The sequence below is a fragment of the Haplochromis burtoni genome, unplaced genomic scaffold (assembly GCF_018398535.1).
Source record: "Haplochromis burtoni strain Fernald_Lab_line unplaced genomic scaffold, NCSU_Asbu1 Contig_586, whole genome shotgun sequence".
Classification (NCBI taxonomy): Eukaryota; Metazoa; Chordata; class Actinopteri; order Cichliformes; family Cichlidae; genus Haplochromis; species Haplochromis burtoni.
This window is the reverse complement of record NW_024582947.1, coordinates 104,341-125,165: the sequence shown is the minus strand read 5'-3', so window position 1 is coordinate 125,165 and position 20,825 is coordinate 104,341. Positions and strand designations below refer to the sequence as shown.

The 20,825-nt window shown below is 43.2% G+C and overlaps 1 protein-coding gene across 1 annotated transcript in view; it reads right to left on the bottom strand.

The window, feature by feature from the left end:
• Window positions 1-1,105: 1,105 nt before the first annotated feature.
• Window positions 1,106-20,825, bottom strand: part of LOC102297582 (E3 ubiquitin-protein ligase RNF31) — a gene marked incomplete in the record, with an annotated part of 71,886 nt that continues 52,166 nt past the window's right edge. Inside the window, 8 exon segments of the mRNA XM_005948318.3 lie at window positions 1,106-3,042; window positions 5,022-5,187; window positions 7,487-7,583; window positions 10,459-10,507; window positions 13,183-13,293; window positions 14,276-14,388; window positions 18,337-18,451; window positions 20,300-20,389. Of these exon segments, the coding sequence (XP_005948380.2) occupies window positions 2,992-3,042; window positions 5,022-5,187; window positions 7,487-7,583; window positions 10,459-10,507; window positions 13,183-13,293; window positions 14,276-14,388; window positions 18,337-18,451; window positions 20,300-20,389 (792 nt within the window).

The window sequence follows — 20,825 nt, the reverse complement described above, 5'->3', positions numbered from 1 at the left end:
TGATTAATGAGATGATTGTGTGACCACCGAGTTAATAAAAGAGCTGCGAGAGGAGGCCGGAGTTTGGAGTTGTCTGGGATCAGGTGAGGAGCTCGCAGCTCCAAGACCCTGGTCCGATCGGCTCCCCTTGCAAGTTAAAATGGATCGCGCTCTGTCTTGCTTTGTTCACGGGAATAAGTCTCTGAGTCAGCGAGGTCTACAAGTATAGACCTAACAGAAGAGTTTAAGTATCTTGGGGATGTGAGAGCAGAGCGTGAGATTGACAGATGGAGTGAGATGGATGCTGTTCTAGCCTGTTGTGAGCATGAAAGTGAAACTGTCAATTTACTGGTTGATCTATGTTCCTACCCTCAACTGTGGAGTAGGAACATAACTGAAATAATCGTGGCTGTTATTAAGTTGGTTAGGAGCTCTGGGTAGTAACTGAAAGAATGAGACTGAAATACAAGAGGTGCAAATGAGCTTCTTTCGACGGGTGAGGTAGTAGGCTCTCCCTTAATGATGGGGTGAGGAACTCGGTTATAAAGGAGGGGCTCAGAGTAGAGCTTCCACTCCTCCACATCAAAATGTTGTGAAAAGTTTTCTTAACCCTGCGTCCTATGTCATAGTGAGAGTTTCAGTGAATGACTACCAAATGCTAGTACTCCAGCCTAACATCATATATGCAAGACCTAGAAATGCTGGAGCCTTCTTTGGACAAAGAACCACTCAACGGTCCTGGACGCTGCATCTTGGGTCTAGCACAGAGCTCGTACCCTATATTCTCAATGGTATGGGATTGTATTGATGACATACGACACACACATGTTACAGAACATGTTTTTAGCATGAATGAAAATGATAACGATTCTTCTGATCACTGTTTCCGAACTGGATTTGTTGTAAAATCACATAAATATAGGCTCTGCATAATTTGCAGATTGTCAAATTTTATTTCCATTCACGGCAATATTTAATACGGTTCCTCGAATGTCCTGTTTAGAGTCATGTCTGTGACTGTTGCTACGCACCACATCATATTGTATATGTTGTATGGTTCATCTGCTTCGTGTGTAGATTAACCAGATGATCAGCATAAACATTACCAAACTGTATAAAAAGGGTATCAGTCATGTTATGAATGTTTTATTAGACACAGTACATGACACAGAATACACTTTCACAGGGACTTATGTTCTTGCTTATTACAAACGGTAGCTTTTAAACTCTCAGTATGTTATTCATTTGGTCAAACCATTATCTGTCTGTCAAGTGTAAGCATTCTGATTTTTACATGCAACCTACCACTCTCAAATGGCCAGTAAAAACAAAGTTGTGGAAATGTAGCATTTTATAAGAAAGGAAATAAAAGATGAATTTTTATGTATCAATAGAACTTGTTTACTTTCTGCAGTAACAGCCTTTGCAAAACAACCTGTGGATTCTGAGTTTACAATCCTTCATTTGTTTTCATCCCTGCAGAGTGGACAACTTTTATTCTCTTGGCTCTTAACTTACTTAAGATTAATTAGGTTAACTTACTTAATCACTAAGTAAGCTCTTATGTGAGCTTACGTAGTGATGCAAGCACTTATAATTTCAATAAGATGTTAATTTGCTCCAATCAAATCCAATGTTACAGTCAAACTGATTTCAATACATCTTTCAATAAACTTTGGTAACGTAGTAAAACAAAAAAAATATATCGCTACCTTAGTGATTCATTTGCTGCTGAAGCCAATTGAAAATAAAAGTATTTGCCCTTGTATTCACATCTGTGTATTATATAAGTAAGGCTACGTCTCACAGCTGGGGAGTGAAACAGCGAGTTTGAGAAAAGAGGAAAGTTTTGTTTTATTTGGTTGGCACAATAAAAAGATCCAGCCGAAATACTGGCTGTTCATTTGAGGAAAAAAGAAGCAAAGCCTCAGTGTACAGTACTGTGTAAACGTCTCAAAGCAACTCTCACTTCTTTGAATTTTGCGAGGAAAATGGGAGCAAGGGCAGGGATTTTTGAAACGTATTGAAACACACATGGAAGCCAAAAACAACGTCTGTGCAATTCTAAAGTCCAAAAGCTGAAACGCGGCTTTTGGAACTAAACTCTGTTGATATTCACTACTGTACCTCCCTGATATCCTTCGTCCACATTGATGATGATTTAAGATCTGTTGCCACTCATTTCAGTCCGGTTCTTGTGTAGTTCGGCCTTTTCTCTGTTTCCCTTCCTTAAGAGAAACAAATCACGTAAATCACTCAGTTCCTGTGTCGGAGCTTTGACAGATTTTTCTTCCTTTTTTAGGACGTGATTTGTAGATGTTGTTTATCTGCTGTAGACAGCTTTTTGTAATTCCCTCGGCCATGATGCTGTTCTTTAGCAATCACCTTGTTGGTACAGAAATATTATTCTATGCCTGTCAAAATGTGATATCTTTGGCATTTTTCACAGACATACCTAAAGAAGGGGAAACACACTGTGTTTTTGGAAGGCTGCAAGTGTGCCTACAAATATGATTTAAAATTGATTTCTTTGTGACATAGTTTGATATGTGAGGACACATCACTGGTTCATCTCTTGAGTTAGGAGCATTTTTTATGCTTGAATGAGTTATAGGTCAGTGTTACATAACTGTAAGTGAAAAGCAGGCAACATCCAAACTTCGAAAAAACTTGAGAAAACCGGAAGAACTATTGCTCAAGAAAGTCTCTCTGCGGAAGAAAAATGTAAAGAAATGTTGTTGCTCAACAGTTTTACACAAAAGAACATTCAGCTGATTTAAATGATTTAGTCAGAGCTTGTCTCATGTTCCGGCTCACATACGTTGATTTTGAAATGTGGTTTTCTGACAAAGTCAAACTATTTATTTACACTATCACAGAGGTATAAGTGAACACTAATACATTGTCCACCTGAAAAACAGGGATCTTCTGGATCATCTTGTCTTGTTGCTGAGTTTTAAGTTGAACGGTTAATGTAGTTACAAATGATATAAAACAGGAACTGAGCATCCTCTACTTCTTTCGTGGCACCTTATCACCGAGCGGTACTTCATCCATCAGTTTCTGAAAAGACACCACAACGGTGATGTTAACATACCAGATGGCCAAAACACAAAATACATTCTGGTGAAGCAAAGATGCTCTATGAAACACGCAAAATGTCTTTAGAGTCAGTATTCAATAGGGATGGGTACCGGTATCCGTGCCATGATGGCACCGGTTCTGACATAAACGGTAGTAACCAGACCGAAAAGCAGCGCACATTTCGGTGCTTTTTTTTCCTGAGCTGTGATACACTTTGAATTCTAGCCAATCATTTTACGTTTCCGAGGATAGTAGGCGGGGCCAGGTACGTACGTTCTTTTAGAGCAGAGCTACAGATTAAAAATGCCCAAGGCGAAGCGGTCAAAGTCTGGCTGTACTTCACAGCAAAAGATGCAAACTCAGCAGCAACAAGTGCTTTAAGCTGATACTGTGATACTGTCAAAGGAGGCAACACCTCAAATCCGATGAAACACCTGGCGACGCATAGCGTTTTTTTACAAGCCGAGAAATGCGCCGTATTTGATAGCTTGCTGCGAGACCTCACACCGAGCACATCTACTGCGGGTGTGGTGCCTGTTATCGGACCCGGAGTTAGCAACATCCCCCAAGAACCCGAAGAGGAGAGTCCTGGCCCCTAGCCCTGCCAGTGTAGCAGAAATGATGAGGATGATGATGCAGCAGCAGCCGTTCTTCTCTGCGTGAGTAGCTTCATGTTCGTGTGTAATTTACGTTGAGTAGGCTAACCACGTTATTACATTAATGCATGTAAGGTGAACTAGCAAACATCATCATAGCTACATGCGGCTGTCTTCTTGTTTGATGGCAGATGCTCCCTTCACCCTGGCCAAAAAGGCTAAAATGACCAAAGAAAAGTGGAAAACAGCTGAACATGAGAGGTTTTTGGACAAAGTTTGTGTTTTTTCCATTGTTTAAGCACTGCTTCCAGCCAAGAGTGATACCATATATGCCACATAGCTGCAGAAAAGGCTAACATTGTTATCTTTTTACAAAAACCAGCTGAACATGAGAGGTTTTTGGACCAATTTTGTGTTCTCTATTCTTTAAGCACCGGTTCAAGCACCGTTTCAAAAGTGCTGGTTTGGCACCGTTATCGGATAAAACCTAAACGATACCCATCCCCAGTATTCAATGTAGGTAATAAAAATACAAAATCATATTTCTGGGGCTACAGCTGCTGTGAGACAAAGCTCAATAAGCCAATTAAAGATTCATTCTCTGGCCAGCGTCTGTACCAGACACAAAAAAACATACTGTATAAAAACCAATACAATACACACGGATGACGTAAGTACAGCAGCAACAATAATATGATGAGTGTGGATGCAAGTGTTACGGCTATATAAACAAAACCAACCACGCTCACGCCTGCTTATGAAAACTAAAACAGAATATTTAGACCAAAACCTTTCAAATAACACCCAGCCTACTTCTAACTGGTGTGTCACCTTTTGGAACCCACCACTCAGTTAACAGGGAACAGGGAGAGGGGAAAGCTCACTGTGCTACTTATACAACCATTACACTTCCTCATTAACTCGATGTCATTCATTTTTTCATTTAATTTTGGGTATTAAATTTTACCATTAACTGTGAAGGGTCCCCATTTCTGTCTGAACTCTGAGGTGGTTAATGAAAATATTCTACCAGTTGGTGTTTGCATGCTGGTGGTAGATGTCTAACAGGGCAGTCTTACATGTCCCAAGTTGCTCAGTTAGGTTGGGATGAACTTTGCAGACTTGCTTTTTGTGAAACCAATTCTACATCTTTATGGTTAACGTGGCCGCTGCGGTCAGGATAAAAATGTTTTATATTGTAAAGGTGATAAGTTATTTACAGTGACCATTCCCAGAAACCAATGGACCTAAACAATAGCAGAATAATGATCCACATCTGAACTAAAGATGGCCAGCATAGAAATGAAATGAAATGATGAACTTATGTTCAGCAGTGAAATGTATATAGGTAATGATCCTCACCTCAAGAAGCCTGGTGTAGTAGGTGAAGGTGTCCTCCCCGTCCCTGTGGGTGTCCTCTACCTTGTACCTCCTGCAGGCCAGCAGCAGCTCGTTTGAACTGTAGAGCGGTGCTGGGTCAATGGAGTGGCTATTGATCAGGCTCACCAAGTACTCCCGGTAATGCTTCCTAGAAACCAGCACACCACCAAAAAATTATTTATATATCAAGTGATATCAATGATCAAAGAGTCTTAAATAGGGATTAAAAAAATATGCCAAAGCCAACAAGAGTTGCTCGTTTTGTGTGAATACATATATAAAAACACCCAGCACGCCCCTGCGGGCGGTTTATCCTTCAAGCTCGGGCCCTCTACCAGAGGCCTGGGAGCTTGAGGGTCCTGCGCAGTATCTTAGCTGTTCCCAGGACTGCGCTCTTCTGGACAGAGATCTCCGATGTTATTCCCGGGATCTGCTGGAGCCACTCGCCTAGCTTGGGAGTCACCGCACCTAGTGCTCCGATTACCACGGGGACCACCGTTACCTTCACCCTCCACATCCTCTCGAGCTCTTCTCTGAGCCCTTGGTATTTCTCCAGCTTCTCGTGTTCCTTCTTCCTGATGTTGCTGTCATTCGGAACCGCTACATCGATCACTACGGCCGTCTTCTTCTGTTTGTCTACCACCACTATGTCCGGTTGGTTAGCCACCACCATTTTGTCCGTCTGTATCTGGAAGTCCCACAGGATCTTAGCTCGGTCATTCTCCACCACCCTTGGGGGCATCTCCCATTTTGACCTCGGGACTTCCAGGTTATACTCGGCACAGATGTTCCTGTACACTATGCCGGCCACTTGGTTATGGCGTTCCATGTATGCCTTGCCTGCTAGCATCTTGCACCCTGCTGTTATGTGCTGGATTGTCTCTGGGGCATCTTTACACAGCCTGCACCTGGGGTCTTGCCTGGTGTGATAGACCCCAGCCTCTATGGATCTTGTACTCAGAGCTTGTTCTTGTGCTGCCATGATTAGTGCCTCTGTGCTGTCTTTCAGTCCAGCTTTATCCAGCCACTGGTAGGATTTATGGATATCAGCCACCTCCTCTATCTGGACATACCATACAAGGGCCTGTACTTCCATGATGGTTACTCTTGTTGCTCCTCTTCTTTCTCGGGTTTCTGCTGCTTGAGGTATTCACTAAGCAGACTATCAGTTGTGGTCATCTTCTTGATGTGCTTATTGGTTGTTTCATCCTGGACAGGGATTCTGACACTCACTAGTCCTTGGGCTCCTTCCTTGTGATTAGCATACAGTCTCAGGGTGCTGGACTTGGAGTGAAACCCTCCATGCATGATAAGGGCTTCCTTGTTTTGATGTCAGTGGCTTCTATCTCCTCCTTTGACCAGCATTATCCCAGCAGCGTATGTGATGACAGGCAGGGCGTAGGTGTTGACTGCCCAGATCTTGTTCTTCACATTACGCTGACTCCTCAGGACTCACCCTACTCTCTGCAGGTATTCAGTGGTTGCAGCTTACCTGGTGGCCTCTTCATGGTTCCAATCTGCCTGTGAGATTTCTAGGTACTTGCAGCTGTTCACAGTATCTGCAGTGTTGCCTTCTGGTAGTAAAATCATTGTCCTGATGTCAGTGGCTTCCATCTATCTATTCTTTTTTATTCTTTTTTATTTTTCATTCACTATTAGCATACAGCTTGTTGCCATCCATGTAGAGGAGGTTGCTGACGATTGCCTCATTTCATAGTCAGTCTCCCTAACATGTTATGTAGAGGAAATCACCAAGGGGGTTCAGGGCTATGCAGAATAGCAGTGAGGACAGGGCATCTCCCTGGTAGATCCCACAATTGATGGTGACCTGCGCAATCGGCTCGAAGTTGGCCTCTAGTGTTGTTTAACACATCCCCAACAAATTCCTGATTCAGGGATTCCGCATCGATGTGTTATGCATTGAGTAACAGGCTTTCTTGTGGTCATTCCAGGCAGTGCAGAGGTTGGTCAGTCGAGTCTTATAGTCTTGGGTGACTGCTCTATCTACCAGGAGCTGGTGTTTTGATATCATCAAGTGCTTGCTCATTGGGGGTTAAGTGATTTTTGGGATTTCTTTTTAACTGTAAGGTCTTTAACTTACAATGTAAACCACATTGAGGCAAACGATTTAGCACTATAAAAATAAAATGGAACTTAACTGAATCATTTTTATGCATGGTTTAACAAGAGCAGTTCAAGTACTCTGGGACACAGACAGAGGACAAAGAACTGTGAATTACTTTAATTATCAATTCCCTTATTTCTGTTTGTGTTAAAAAGGTTTTTAGCACACTTTTTTAAAACTATAGTGTTTTGAAGCCATTTGAAGCAACCAACAAGGGTCACACAAGATTAAAGACAAGTGCTCCTTATGGACTGCCAGAGACTCTGGGATCTAAGGAACATATTACAAGCAAAGCAAATACTACTCATTAAAAGCTCCATACTCGCAGAGTCCAGCATGTCCAGGTTGGGTCTGAGCTCCACAGGCTGCATCTGACTGCTGCCCGCCCTCATCTTTTTGCTCTATTACTCCACACAGATCTAAAAGGAAGAGAGGTACCCATTTAAAAATATAGAAAAACATCTGTGAAAATCAATACAAAAAATTCCTTAATTGAAAAATTCATTATAATATTCAGAACTCCATTAATTCAGCCAGGTTTCTTCCTGTTAAAAGGGAGTTTTTCCTTCCCACTGTCACCAAGTGCTTGCTCATTTGGAATCATATGATTGTTGGGGTTTTGTTTTCTTTGTATTATTGTAGGGTCTTTACCTTACAATATAAAGTGCCTTGAAACAACAACCGTTGATTTGATTTGGGGCTGTATAAATAAAACTGAATTCAGATGTATTAGTATTAATTTGTATGAACATTTCCTAAGATAGCCAGTCATGGTGTCAAATCAACAACAATGTGTTACATTCTTTAAAAGAATGACTAAGCTGGCCAGCTCAGCAACACTTAAGGCCTAAAAGAGCACAGAAGACTGAAGTGGACAAATTCGTTCCAACAAAAACACCTTCACAGCATTGAGTCAGGTTAAGAAAGCAGCACAGAAAAAGAGAAATGCAGAGAGAAAATAGTCTCAAAAGGGACACAAATGTGTAGGACATTATCCACAAGGTAAGCTAATATTTAGAAATATGTAACGCTCAGAGATATATCTGTGATAAATGGCAGGAGATTAATTGTAAAACATACTGGAAGCCAGTGGAAACGGGCCAGAGGAACCCAATTCAGAATTACTAGTATTGGTGTTGGTTAGAACGTGTGCTTTACAAATCGCAGCTGGAACTATGCAGACCATCATGAAAACCATTTTAATGTATTGTTTGGTTTCATTTTTTAAGACTGATTTGCTCAAAGAGATGAAACAACTAGTAAATATTCACAAAGACATTTGGAGCAACCATGGACACCTTGACTAAACTGAATTTAACTAACAATATGTTGACTTTCCAGGACAAATCCTGTCCTGTCTGCCAGCTTTTTGATCTGAATGCACTGTTGTGGGTTTATCTGTTTATTTCTTTATTTCTATTCATCAAGACATAATAGAGTTACAGTTGTGACATTATAAGTGGTATACTGTATGATATCTAAGGCAGGACAGGCAGGAAAAAAAGGGGGGGTTGATAAAAGGATGGAGCATAAATACAAATGTTCATGAGTGTGAAAGAGAGAAAGAACGAGAGCCCAAAGGCTGTCAGTCCCAGAGGGCCAGAAGTGACCGGCAACCAGCCCTGCTACGGGCCACCCACCCCCGTACAGTCCCAGGGCTCCAGGTGCCTAATAACCGCCCGGTGCCCAGCAGTATAATGAAACAGGTTACATTTTCAGGAACGCAAATATAAAAAGATTACCCTACAGAAAGCATGTCCCAGCGCCTAGAACAGGGGTGGGCAATCCCAGTCCACGAGGGCCTGTGTCATGCAGGTTTTAGATGTGTCCATGATCCAACACAGCTGATTTAAATGGCTAAATTAGCTCCTCAACATGTCCTGAAGTTCTCCAGAGGCCTGGTAACAAACTAATCATGTGATTTCATTAAATTTAAAGTCTTAGCTGTCACCTACAGGCCAAAGCGTCCCAGCTGCAAACTTTTTTAAACTGGCAGAAGAAAAAGACATTTGATGAACCACATTTCTCTTTCTGTACAAAGAGGAACAGACAAATGTGGAGTAAGTTTGCCAGAAGTGGAACAAACCCAGTTTCTTTGCAATAAGAAAGGATTTACAGAGCCCACCAAATTCCCTAAAATACAAATGGTAAATGGTAAATGGCCTGTATTTAAAACACTGATTACTTGGATTTGACTTTTTCAAAAAAATCTTATTTGCATTTCACCCTTTGTTACTATAACGACCCAAGGGTCCAGCGCACCCTGCCTGGGATAGAGTTACTGGGAGTGGGTTGTGTGTCAGTCACAGGCAGCAGTCCTGGCGCTCCGATCCAGGCTTCTGACACTGGTACTGGAATGTCACCTTGCTGTGGGGACGGAGCCTTAGCTAGTGGATGAGGTTAGGAACTACTTACTAGATATAGTCGGGCTCACCTCAAAGCATAGCTTGAGCCCTCGAACAAGCTTCCTGGAGAGGGGTTGGACTCTGTCCCCTCTGGAGAACTCGCTGGAGAGTTTATATTATCACAGTCTGCTGTCCCCATGACTCAAACCCAAATAAGTGATTGAAAATGGATGGATGGATGATGTGCATTTTGAGATACTGGTTTAAGTATTATCAAGCATCCCTGGTTGAATATTCAAATATTTGAATCAAAGGTGGACGTTTGTCATTGGTTGAACACCCTAGAAAAGATACAAGGTTTCAGGCACTCTGTTTAATTCCCAGATGAAAAGCAGAGTTATTTAGATTAAACGTTATGCACTTCTCTACTTGAGTTATAGCACTTACAAGGTTTTCAGAAAACACTGGGATTCAGACGTTTCAGGAGACGCATGGTAGGAATTTTGAAATCTTAGTTGGGCGTCCATGCCGCCTGCTCAGCATCAGCCTTTTACAGCTGAGTAGTTTAAAACACAGAGTTAATCCAGCTACTTCTGTCAGCAGTCACATGGTTTATTTTACGAGTTTCAGTCAGAATTCATTCGAGCAGAGGAAAAGCACTCGTGAAGGTTACAATGATCTTTCAGTGGCCTCTGACAGTGGACTCAACTCTCTGATTCTCCTGTGCCAGCACCTCTTTCACCTCTGCTGTATTTAATCATCAGTAATGACTAAACTTGGGCTCTCTCCTATAGTGTGTCTTTCCCTGTGCTGTTTTCCACTTACTTGTGGGGCCGTTGAGTGTGTCCTCACTAATATGAATGCCATGGAGAAAATATTAGAAAGAGCACAACTCCACAGCATCATCAAAAGTATTGAAACAAAAACTTTGATGGAAGAAACAGCCTACCTGTCTGAGTTCCAGGAGGAGGTTCAGTGTTGAAGGCAACTCCGTTATTCTGTCACGAAGATAAGATATGATGAGATGCAAAACAGGCACTGACCAGATAAACACATGAAAAAGAACGAAGGGTCTTTAGGATGACAGCAAAAACACAGAAGAGACAAAACGAAACGAGTAACGGCTCTAAACACACTAACATCTCTGTCATGGGCCTGGGTCACATGACCCTGTGTTTTGAGTTTCTTGTGTTTTTATGTCATTTTGTGTTATGGTTTAACCCTTTAAGACCTCCCATAGAACCAAGTCCGCCAGAGCTTATATTATATTTTTACATGCTGTGGAGCCATTTTGGGAGCATTTCAAGTTGCTATACATCAATACAACCATTATAGCCCAAATTTTAATAATATGTCTGCATTAAGTGCATAGTAATTACATAAATTGCAAAAAAGTGCAATAAACTACAAAAAAATTGAAAATCGTTTTTGTTTTTTTAACATATATTTCTAGTTAGAGAAATTTAAGAGGCTTATCCCTCAAAACTGTAAATACAAAAAAGTTGCACAAAATAGTTTCCCACCACAGGAAATTTATTTTGAGTGTCTTCATAGTTTTATTTTTGAAATACACCAATTTTTATATACTGCAGGAAAAACGAAAATAAATATTATACTGCAAATTTGCAAAAAAGCAGCATATGCATCAAAATAAACTATTTCCAGCAGTGCAATATGAGTCCTAAGCATCCCAGAAACGACACAGAAAGTCATAAAGTCAAAGATAACTTTTAAAAACACCAGTATAGGCTCATGAGGCCCTGATGGTAAAAAACTACATTTCCGCAAAATGACGTCACTTCCGGTTTCGGGCAGGTAATGGCGGACATGCGAAGTTCGCGCTGAGTTACCGTAGGAAGTGTTACGAACAGCTGATTGGATCGGCAAAGCGTGTTTCTGGAATATTATGTTTTTGTTGCTGCAAGCGCTTTTTATGCAGTTTTTGCAAAGTATATGTGGAAGGAAACCGTGACCTAGGACAAGCTGATGGCATCAGATGTAAGTACAACTCCTCCGGTTTCATATGCAAAACAAATTATTGCGCTAGCTTACGCGGTTGCAGAGCTACAAGGATTTAAAAGTAATTACGCAAAACGGAGCGTGCCCGCTCTGACCGGCTTTAAAGGGTTAAGGTTCATTTTGTAGTCCTGAGTTTATTCTACACTCAACAAAAATATAAACGCAACACCTTTGTTACTGCTCCCATTCCCCATGGGATGGACGTAGAGACCTAAAATTCATTCCAGATACACAATATAACCATCCCTCCCAAACAGTGGTCACAAATCAGTCCAAATGTGTGGTAGTGGGCACATCTGCTATATTGAGATAATCCATCCCACCTCACAGGTGTGCCACATCAGGATGCTGATCTGACATCATGAGTAGTGCACAGGTGTACCTCAGACTGCCCACAACAAAAGGCCACCCTGGAATGTGCAGTTTTTTGCGCTATTGGGGGTCTGGGGACCCAGAACCGGTCAGTATCTGGTGTGACCACCATTTGCCTCATGCAGTGCAACACATCGTCGCATGGAGTCTATCAGATTGTCAATTGTGGCCTGTGGAATGTTGGTCCACTCCACTTCAATGGCTGTGCGAGGTTGTTGGATATTCGTGGGAACTGGTACACGCTGTCGTATACGCCGGTCAAGCACATCCCGAACATGCTCAATGGGTGACATGTCCGGTGAGTATGCTGGCCATGCAAGAACTGGGACATTCTCAGCTGCCATCTGCCCTGAACAATGTGAACCATGATTCATCCGTGAAGCGCACACCTCTCCAACGTGCCAGACGCCATCGAATGTGAGCATTTGCCCACACAAGTCTGTTACGGCGACGAGCTGGAGTCAGGTCAAGACCCCGATGAGGACGACGGGCATGCAGTTGAGCGTCCCTGAGACGGTTTCTGACAGTTTGTGCAGAAATTGTTTGGTTGTGCAAACCAATTGTTCCAGCAGCTGTCTGGGTGGCTGGTCTCAGACGATCTTGGAGGTGAACCTGCTGGATGTGGAGGTCCTGGGCTGGTGTGGTTACACGAGGTCTGCGGTTGTGAGGCCGGTTGGATGTGCTGCCATATTCTCTGAAACGCCTGTGGAGACGGCTTATGGTTGAGAAATGAACATTCAATGCACGGGCGACAGATCTGGTTGACATTCCTGCTGTCAGCATGCCAATTGCACGCTCCCTCATTGCTTGTGGCATCTGTGGCATTTTGCTGTGAGACAAAACTGCACATTCCAGGGTGGCCTTTTGTTGTGGGCAGTCTGAGGTACACCTGTGCACTACTCATGATGTCAGATCAGCATCCTGATGTGGCACACCTGTGAGGTGGGATGGATTATCTCAATATAGCAGATGTGCCCACTACCACACATTTGGACTGATTTGTGACCACTGTTTGGGAGGGATGGTTATATTGTGTATCTGGAATGAATTTTAGGTCTCTACGTCCATCCCATGGGGAATGGGAGCAGTAACAAAGGTGTTGCGTTTATATTTTTGTTGAGTGTATGTTAGCTTTTTGCACATTTAGGCTCCCCTTGTGTCTTTGTCCTCTGTGTCCTCTCTGTGTCTGTGTTTATGTGTGTTTGTGTGTCCTTGCCTCTTGTTTCCCTCTTCTCTTCCCATCCTTGTGTGTCATTCCACAGTTACATGTATGTGTGTTTACCTGGAGCAAAGCCTGCAGCCTGGATGGTTCCCAGTCTCTCAGATAGAAGAGACAGTCTCTAGGATGATGGGCATGCAGTCCAGACACTGTGCACTGGTCCACTGCACAGGTCTGATGGGAAACAAAAGAGAAAACGACAGCCATTTTTATTTTTCCCCTCAGTCTGCTCACGTAACACTGAAATTAATAAAAATTAAAAAACAAAAGGAAACTCTGACCCTTCACTAAACACTAATACTGTTTTTAAAAGACAGGACATAAAAATGTGCAACTGAACTTCACACGTGTCATCATTTCGTCCACTTTCCCAGATGAAATACACGCAAAACTAAATTGTAATGAATGCATCAATACTGGTTTCTGTTTACTGGAAAGATGTTGATGAACTTTTGCACCAAACACCAATGAATTGAACAAACACCGCAGCTGCCAACAGCTGTTTTGAATGTCACATGTGAAACAGCCAAAAACAAGAAAACAAATCTGTGTGCTGCATTCGTGTCATCAGGGAATTTATGTCGGAGAGCCTTTTCCAAAGCTGCTGAGGTCAAAGGTTGCACCTTCAGAACAAGAAATGCTGTGGCCCAGATCAAACATGAGGATCAGTGCCTCGTCTGCAGCGTTATGAAGTGCTTACTTTTGTTTCAGTCACTCAAGATTTCACACAAAACAAATCAAAAACAGTGTTTTAATGATCACATGCTGCTCTCCTTTTTAGGGATAAAAAATAAATCTAGGAGAAAATTGCCAAAGTTGTACACGTGTTTTCACTGCCCACAGTCTGTGTGAAATAATCAGACGTGGACTGGTTCTTTTTCTACTTCACCTGAGGACTCAAAGTGCTCTATAGAACTGGCCTAATTCACCCACTTACACTCTAATGTGTACATCGGAGAGCAGCGGGGTTAGTACCTTGCAGAAGGGCACTTGCATGCAGACTGTTGCAGCCAGGGACTAAACCACCAGCCTGAGCATTAGTAGATGACTACTCCACACCTCTCTGTCACACATGTATCCTAGGTAGAGTATCACGTGGCTCAAATGACTCCTTGGAAAATGACACCATGAAGAGGACTGTATGTGACAGACTTACAGTGTGGAAAGGGTTGTTGCAGCCACTGCAGAACTGGTAACGACACTGTGAGCAGCAGAAATGCATGCAGCCTCCTTTAGACAGCGCATACTGAAAGCGACAGTTAGGACAAGCTAGAAGGAGGGAGGAAGGAGAGGACACACAGGTAGCATTACATTCAAGAAAACCATTTTAGTCTGACGTACTTTCAACACCTTTCCTGACATAAATGAGTTAACTTTACTTATATATACTTGTTACAGTTAATGTCATGGATCTCAGCACTTGATGACCTTGCTCTGTAAGTTTATATGGCTGAGCTGCTTTGGCTCCTAAACGCTTTCATTTTGTAATAATAGCACTTAAAGCTGATTGTGGAATATTCAGGAGGGAAGAATTTCACCAGCTGACTTGTTTCAGCAGTGGCATCATGTTACAGCATCACACTCAAATTCAGGGAGCTCTTTAGAATAGCACAAAGGCAAACTGCATGTCTAGGTGTCATATACCTGTGGCAACAGACTGAGCACACCTGAATTCAAACAGAGGTGCGGCCCAATACCTTTGTTCATATACTGTAACCTTACTCGGTTACACAGCATGGACAGGAGGATAACAACACATGCATAAATGTGCATGTTTGTGTACTTACACCACAGACCTGTCTGAAACATACATAGACATCATGAGACATAGTTTGCAGAGCAGCAACACAACACAGAGTGCATTATGGGCTGTTCATAATCATAATGCTAAGACAGAGATATGCTCAGCTCTGTAAGTGTTTGGTTTCAGATTTCACAGCAGGTACGTCCCACAGAAAGCTTCTCATGATGGTTTTTTTGGCCATGGATGAAACAAACTTCACGATGAGTGAAAACAAATGAATATCATATGAAACTGCATTTTACTTTTTCAATACAACATCCTATGACATCACAATGATGCGCCACCGTGACAGGCTCATGTCATCATATAGTAGTTATGATGCTTTAATGATAAAACATTAAAGTTTGCTCTTGTTTTCCACTTTTATCAGAAAAATTACTGGCAGAAGCCAGGACTAAACACTGAAGTTCACACATGGCATCAATTTGAAAGACGTGAGCTGAGTGTGGTAGCAGGGTTTCGTTTGTGGCTGCACTGCAGGAGAGGGGGGGTGCAGTGGGTTCAGGGGCAGTTCTAGGTGAGGCTGGTTAACGCAGCTGCCTCCCCTGTCTTTAAGTAGTTTGTTGGTACCAGTGGTGTGTAAGAAGGACACAACCCTAAAACAGCCAGCCCGGAAACACAAAAGATACAGCAAAAGAAGTGTTTGTGACCACCCCTGTGTTATGTTGTGTTAACCAGCAGCACAAAGCTTGCCATAGTGGCGCTATCAACTACATGATGAGAGATGTTGGACCCACAGCATGTGCAGCCAGTCCAGGCATCGCTGTGAGGTGTGTCAAAGCTACGTAGAGCCATGGCAGTGACTGAGGGCAGAGTCAGGGCTGCGGGTCTCTCCCCTGCCCTCTATGGAGGCCCAGACAGCAATGCTGAGCCTGCTGTTGCCCTCGTGGGGAGAGTTTGGGAACATGTGCTCCACAAGATCACCGCCACCGGTTCAAGGGCTGTCAGATGGAGGCAAAGGATCACACGTTTGCCTACGCTTGGAGGCTCCGTGTCATGGCAGCCAGGTAGCTGCAGTCAAACCCTGGGAAGGAGAAAAAGGTGGCTGCTGGAGTTTGTCGTCAAGTACCAACTCATTGAGAAGACAGCAGAATGGGTCCTCGGCCATCGGCCAGGGAGCCTTGATGCAGCAGTGACTTTGGTGGACAACCAACTACTACGGTGGATGGAGGACCCTGGGTGGATACAGTCGTCGGTGGGGAATCTGCCTGTGCCGGCCCCGAGGAGAAGAATCCTCGGCTCTCCTCCAGCACCACCGACTGTTGCGCCCCACAGAAACTCCCTACTGACCTGTTCTCCTCTGCTTCCCCTCTGCAGGTCCTGGGAGCTACAGGCACTGGACCCATCTCACAGGAAGTCACACAGACGACAGGGCAGGAGTGCTGGTGCGGGCATCCACACGGAGTGCCCACTGATGGAGGTGGGACAGGTTTTCCGTGTCACTGGCCTCCCAGCACCTTCCCCTGGCCTGGGAGTGACGTACAACATTCCAGTAAGGCACCAAAGGGCTATACACCAGGCTATGGTGGACTCAGGCTGCATGCAGACCTTGGTCTACCAAACTCTGGTTTGACTCTGGGCGTTGTTGGAGAAAGAGTGGGTTTAGATCCCGTGTGTGCAGCCATAGTGCCCGTTGAAATTAGGTACAAGGGCAAAAAGCATGGAGTCAAACCTGCTGTTAGCTCATGCCTGAATCTTGGGAGGTGGGGGCTATGATTTCTGGCTTAGTTCAGTGGGTTCAGGGGTGGGAGGCTGGGTAATGTAGCTCCCATCCATCCATCCATTTTACACACCAAAGTGTTCCCAGGCCACCCGAGAGATATAATCTCTCCATTGTGTCCTGAGTTTGCCCTGGGGCCCCACTGAGACATGCCACGAGGAGTCATCCTTGTCAGATGCCACTACCACCTCGACTGCCTCAGCTCTGGTCAGTTGGTTAATTATGCCTCCCCTTTCCTTAAGATATGTAGTATGCAGTGGTCCCAGCATACTACATATCTTAACTAGGGGTGCAACGATACACAAACTTCACAGTTCGGTTCGGTTCGATACTTTGGTGTCACGGTTCGATATTTTTTCGATACAAAAAAAAATGTTCATGCCTTTTTAATTTGTCATTTATTAAAATTATAAATATATATTTTAACTCAAAAGTACAGTTTTTAAATTTAATGTTGCTGAAACAACAAAGTAATAAAAAAAATAAATCTGATCGAGAAATCACTCATCTTTGGAAAAGAGAGTTTATTACAGAGAAATGTCTCTTTCCAAAATAAAAGCTATACTATCCGCTTCTTCTGGGCTATATTCTCAGCAGCATATTAAACATATCAGGTCCCCATAAGGAGAATCATGTGCTAACGGCTGTCTAAATGACTCGGGTAAAGTTTGTAGCATGCTGCTTGTTGTTTTTGTCTGCTTCCACTTGTCTTTGCACGAGGATGATGTCGGCGTAAATGTGCAGTCATATTCGTTGTGTTCCCACTAGTGCTGTCAGCGTTAATCTGAAATGACGTTAACGCCACAACACGGCAAATCTCCGTTAACGAGCTACCGCGGATCGCCCCGTGCGTGGGGCTAGACGGCTCAACACGTTAACGAGCTAACTGCGCTAACGCACTAGTTCCCACCCATGTAATTGAGCATTGCGTGGCACATCCAACATACTGTTTTACTTTTGTCCATGACGCGCTTACCTTCAGGGTCATACTTCACATGAAGACCAAAATAGTTCCAAACGCCAGATCTGAATGAGGGTGGGGGAGGTTCAATTTGCCATGTTGCAACGAGCTTAGCTTCTGTCTTGCTAGCTTGCGCTGTGCTCAGTGGATCTGCGCTCGACAGTGCAGCCTAGGCGGAGTAGTCGAACGCAGATCCACTGAGCGCTCAACACAGACAGCATCGTCAGAAGAAAAGTTGATAAAATAAATTAAACATTTTGTATTGTTCGATACATATGCGTACCGAACCGAAAGCACTGTATCGAACGGTTCAATATCGATACAAGTATCGTTGCACCCCTAATCTTGACCTCTTAAGTACCAATACCCCCAGATACGGGGGCAAAAGCGAGGAGATCACATTTAGGGTTAGGCATGTATGTTTAAGAGGTTAAGGACAGTCCAGTCAGAGGACTGGAAGTGACAGCTGAAATAACTGGAAACACAAACACAACAAGCTGACCGCCCCCGTGTTGTGTCGTGTCAGGTGAACCAGCAGCAAATTTTTAGAAAACTTGACCTCTGCCCTTAACCTTAAGGTTGAGGTAACCAGGATTGTCTTGCCTCATTTTCAAGTTATCACATTCACAAACTTGGCTGCCCATGCATCACAGGACTTTAGTGAAGAGGACTCCATGGGTTACGTTTACACAACTAATCAGAGTTTGTGTGTGTTCATATGTGTGTACTTACTGATGCCGTTATCTCTGAGGTATCCAGCCAGGCCCTGTCTCTGATATTCTGGATCATTCTCTCTTTTCCAGGACTGGAACTGTTCACAGGACAGACCAGCATGCTGAGACTCCCACTGCACACAAACAATGTTTACCAATGAGTACAGAACAGAGCATATAAAAATGAATTACTATTGTAACAGTTACATAGAAAGATATTTATAATCACATAATATTTCATTTTCTTTTAAATTAGAAACATTTATAATATTTATAAAGGCTTGGATTGCACACAAGCACAAGTCTACGAGGACTACTTCACAAAATAAAATATTAGCCCAGGGGTGTCAAACTTATGAGCCACATCTAGCCCATAATATAATTATATATACATCCCACCACGTGTCACTTATTAACAGCCTGGAGGCAGGGGTGAGACTTTATTTTGATGGGCACACCGTGCTGCCCATTACATTCCTAGACAGACTGGGATCATACCATTAGGTGAAAGAAGGAAGGGGGGGAGTAAGTATAGTGGTACAGCCAGGGTCTTTGAATCAGACGTCGTGCATGAGATCACTCTGCAGCTTGTTGTCTCAGTAAATGATTTCAAATTCTCAGATGAGTCCACATTTCCATCTTTCACTCGCTGCTGCCACATCTCAAGTTTTCTGACAAGTGATGTGAGTTTATCTGCCAGATGTGGGAGCTGAGCGTTTGTGCCCTGCATCTGCACATTCAGTTCATTGAGTTTCAGGAACATGTCACTGAGGTATGCCCGTTTCATGAAAACGTTGTTACAGTTAAATCTGTTGGTAAGATCACTGCCCTCTTCATTCAAAAACATGCAGACCTCCTCTCGAAGTTCAAAGAGCCTGGACGGCACCGTCCCACGTGGCAGCAGGTGGAACTCACTGTGATGCAGAGCTGTGGCCGGAGCCCGTTTCTTCACACAGTGAGGAGAAAATCCAGGCTTTCACAGGTCGTGTTTTGATGCAGTTGACTGTGGCGACGACATCACTCATTATGTCATTCAGCTCAGGACTCAGCTGTTTAGACACTAGTGCTTCGCGGTGTATCTTACAGTGCGTCCACTGCACATTGGGGGAGACGTGTTCGATTAACACTTGCAGCCCTCCTGGCTTCCCAGCCACAGCCGTCTGTGCAGATCCCCACACAGTCCTCGAAGGTTTTGAACAGTTTCTCTGCGCTGGCTCTGGCAGGAACTTGTTTGCAGAAAAGCAATTCCTCCCTCAGCACCTTCATCAATGAATCTGACATACGTTATCAGCAAACAGTATTAATTCCTCCGCAACTGTGTGCGGTTTTTCACACAGTGCCACTCGGTAGGCAACTTAATAGCAGCTGAGCTGAGCATTGCCAGCACAGATGCAGCTTTAGTAAAGAGACACTGTTGAGCAGTTTTTGTCTGAAAAGGTCAGCTGACTTGTCTTTGTGCTCTGGATGTTTTGTCTCCAAGTGGCATCTTAGCTTGTTAGGCTTTAAACTGTCACAAGCTAGCACTTTAAGACAGACGACACACTGCTGCCTCTCCTCATCACCCACTGCTGTGCAGGTGAAGCCAAAGGCGAGATATGCTTTATCATATTTTATAGTCTTTGGCTTGGAAGCAAATTTTATGATGCTTCATCCCCGTCAAAACCCGTCCATTATGCTAGCAAGGCCCAAGCATTCTTTTTTCTTTCTTTATTCATACCAGCCTCCCCCCCCCCCAATCGCACACTGTTATTATGTTTTCCCCACTTTGAGGGGGAAATGTAATGATCCCTTCAGTTTCGTATTTTTGGACTATTTAGGACATAACTTTAATGTTAAGGTTCTTAAAAGAGTTGTGAAGAGCAGATGTGCTTGGAATGTCATATTTTTATGCCTTAACAAATGGATAAGACTGCAGCTCTGCAGAAAAAGTGAAACCAAACATAAAGTGGTAAGAAAACAAGAATACACAAAGAGAAACTTACAGGCTTTTTACAGTGAGCACAGAAACTGTTTCGACATTGAAAACAGGTGACCTTCAACTGGTCTCCATCATAGATGAATCCATATGAGCACTGAGGAGAACAAACATGAGAAGGGAAAGGAGAGGACAAGATAGAAATTTCATTGTACAATAACACTATAACGCAATCATAGTCCATGAAAATGACTTCTTGTATTCGGTTGAGTTGTTTAAGTAAAAAGGTGTTTTTAATTAAATCATTTCAATGGATCTTGAAAGCTCCATGACACAGAGTGCACAGACTCATGTAGTTACCAAGCACTCTGCAAGCAAGAGCACGGGATAAGATTAATTCATTCATTACAGCCTTTTCAAAATAAATTGCTGAACTAATAACTGGCAATGAGTCAGTCATATTGTTGTGAAAGAATTTTGTCCCACTCTTTGCAGAATTGTTTTAATTCAGCCACATTGGGGTGTGTGAGCATTTTTAAAGGTTATGCCAAATAGGAACATTTTTCTTCATTTGTAGATATTGACCCTGTGCA